The sequence below is a fragment of the Zerene cesonia genome, unplaced genomic scaffold (assembly GCF_012273895.1).
Source record: "Zerene cesonia ecotype Mississippi unplaced genomic scaffold, Zerene_cesonia_1.1 Zces_u010, whole genome shotgun sequence".
Classification (NCBI taxonomy): domain Eukaryota; kingdom Metazoa; phylum Arthropoda; class Insecta; order Lepidoptera; family Pieridae; genus Zerene; species Zerene cesonia.
In genome coordinates this window covers 816942-817612 of record NW_024045140.1, presented here as the reverse complement: position 1 = coordinate 817612, position 671 = coordinate 816942, and the positions used below count along the sequence as shown (strand labels likewise).

The 671-nt window shown below is 40.8% G+C and overlaps 1 protein-coding gene across 1 annotated transcript in view; it reads left to right on the top strand.

Moving 5' to 3' along the window:
- The window catches only part of LOC119839225 (zinc finger protein 62-like), a 12568-nt gene that overhangs the window by 8676 nt on the left and 3221 nt on the right, over positions 1 to 671 (top strand). Inside the window, exon 8 of the mRNA XM_038365444.1 lies at positions 590 to 667. Within this exon, the coding sequence (XP_038221372.1) occupies positions 590 to 667 (78 nt within the window). The remainder of the gene's footprint in view (positions 1 to 589; positions 668 to 671) is intronic.

Below are 671 nucleotides of genomic sequence, written 5' to 3'. Positions count from 1 at the left end.
CGAAGAACAGGAAAGAATGGCGTGCACATGAAGAGGCCTATACTCAACTCTGGGTTAAACCGGGCTGAGAAAGAAAGATATATATATAATATCTCTGTCTCCTGTCATATCTGTCTCCTTCCCCCTGTCGAGATGTCGTGAGATTTTATTTAACCCCCTCTCTCACCCCCAATCTCACGTGTGATTTTACAAAATGTGGGTTTCTTATATAAACGCGTTGGATTGTTATGAAAATTGTGTGATATTAGATTTGAGAAATTTTGAATGAATATAAAAAATTTGATCAATTTGAAAAATTTCTGTTCATTAAAAATTTCTCGTTTATAAGGCATTAGCTGCGCCCCGCGATTTCACCCGCGTAAGTCCGTATCCCGTAGAAATATCGGGATATAAAGTTGGCTATATGTTATTCCAGTTGTCCAGCTGTCTACGTATCAAATTTCATTGCAATCGGTTCAGTAGTTTTTGCATGAAAGAGCAACAAACACACACACATCCTTACAAACCTACGCATTTATAATATTAGTAGGATAGTAGGAGTAGAAATTGAAATGATTAGATTTTTATTCACAAATCCGCAGTGCAACAGATCATTCGCGAGCGCGCGCTCGCACGCGACGCACGTGCAGCGCGTGCACCTCGGCATCAAGATGAAGCAGCCGGCCAAGCCG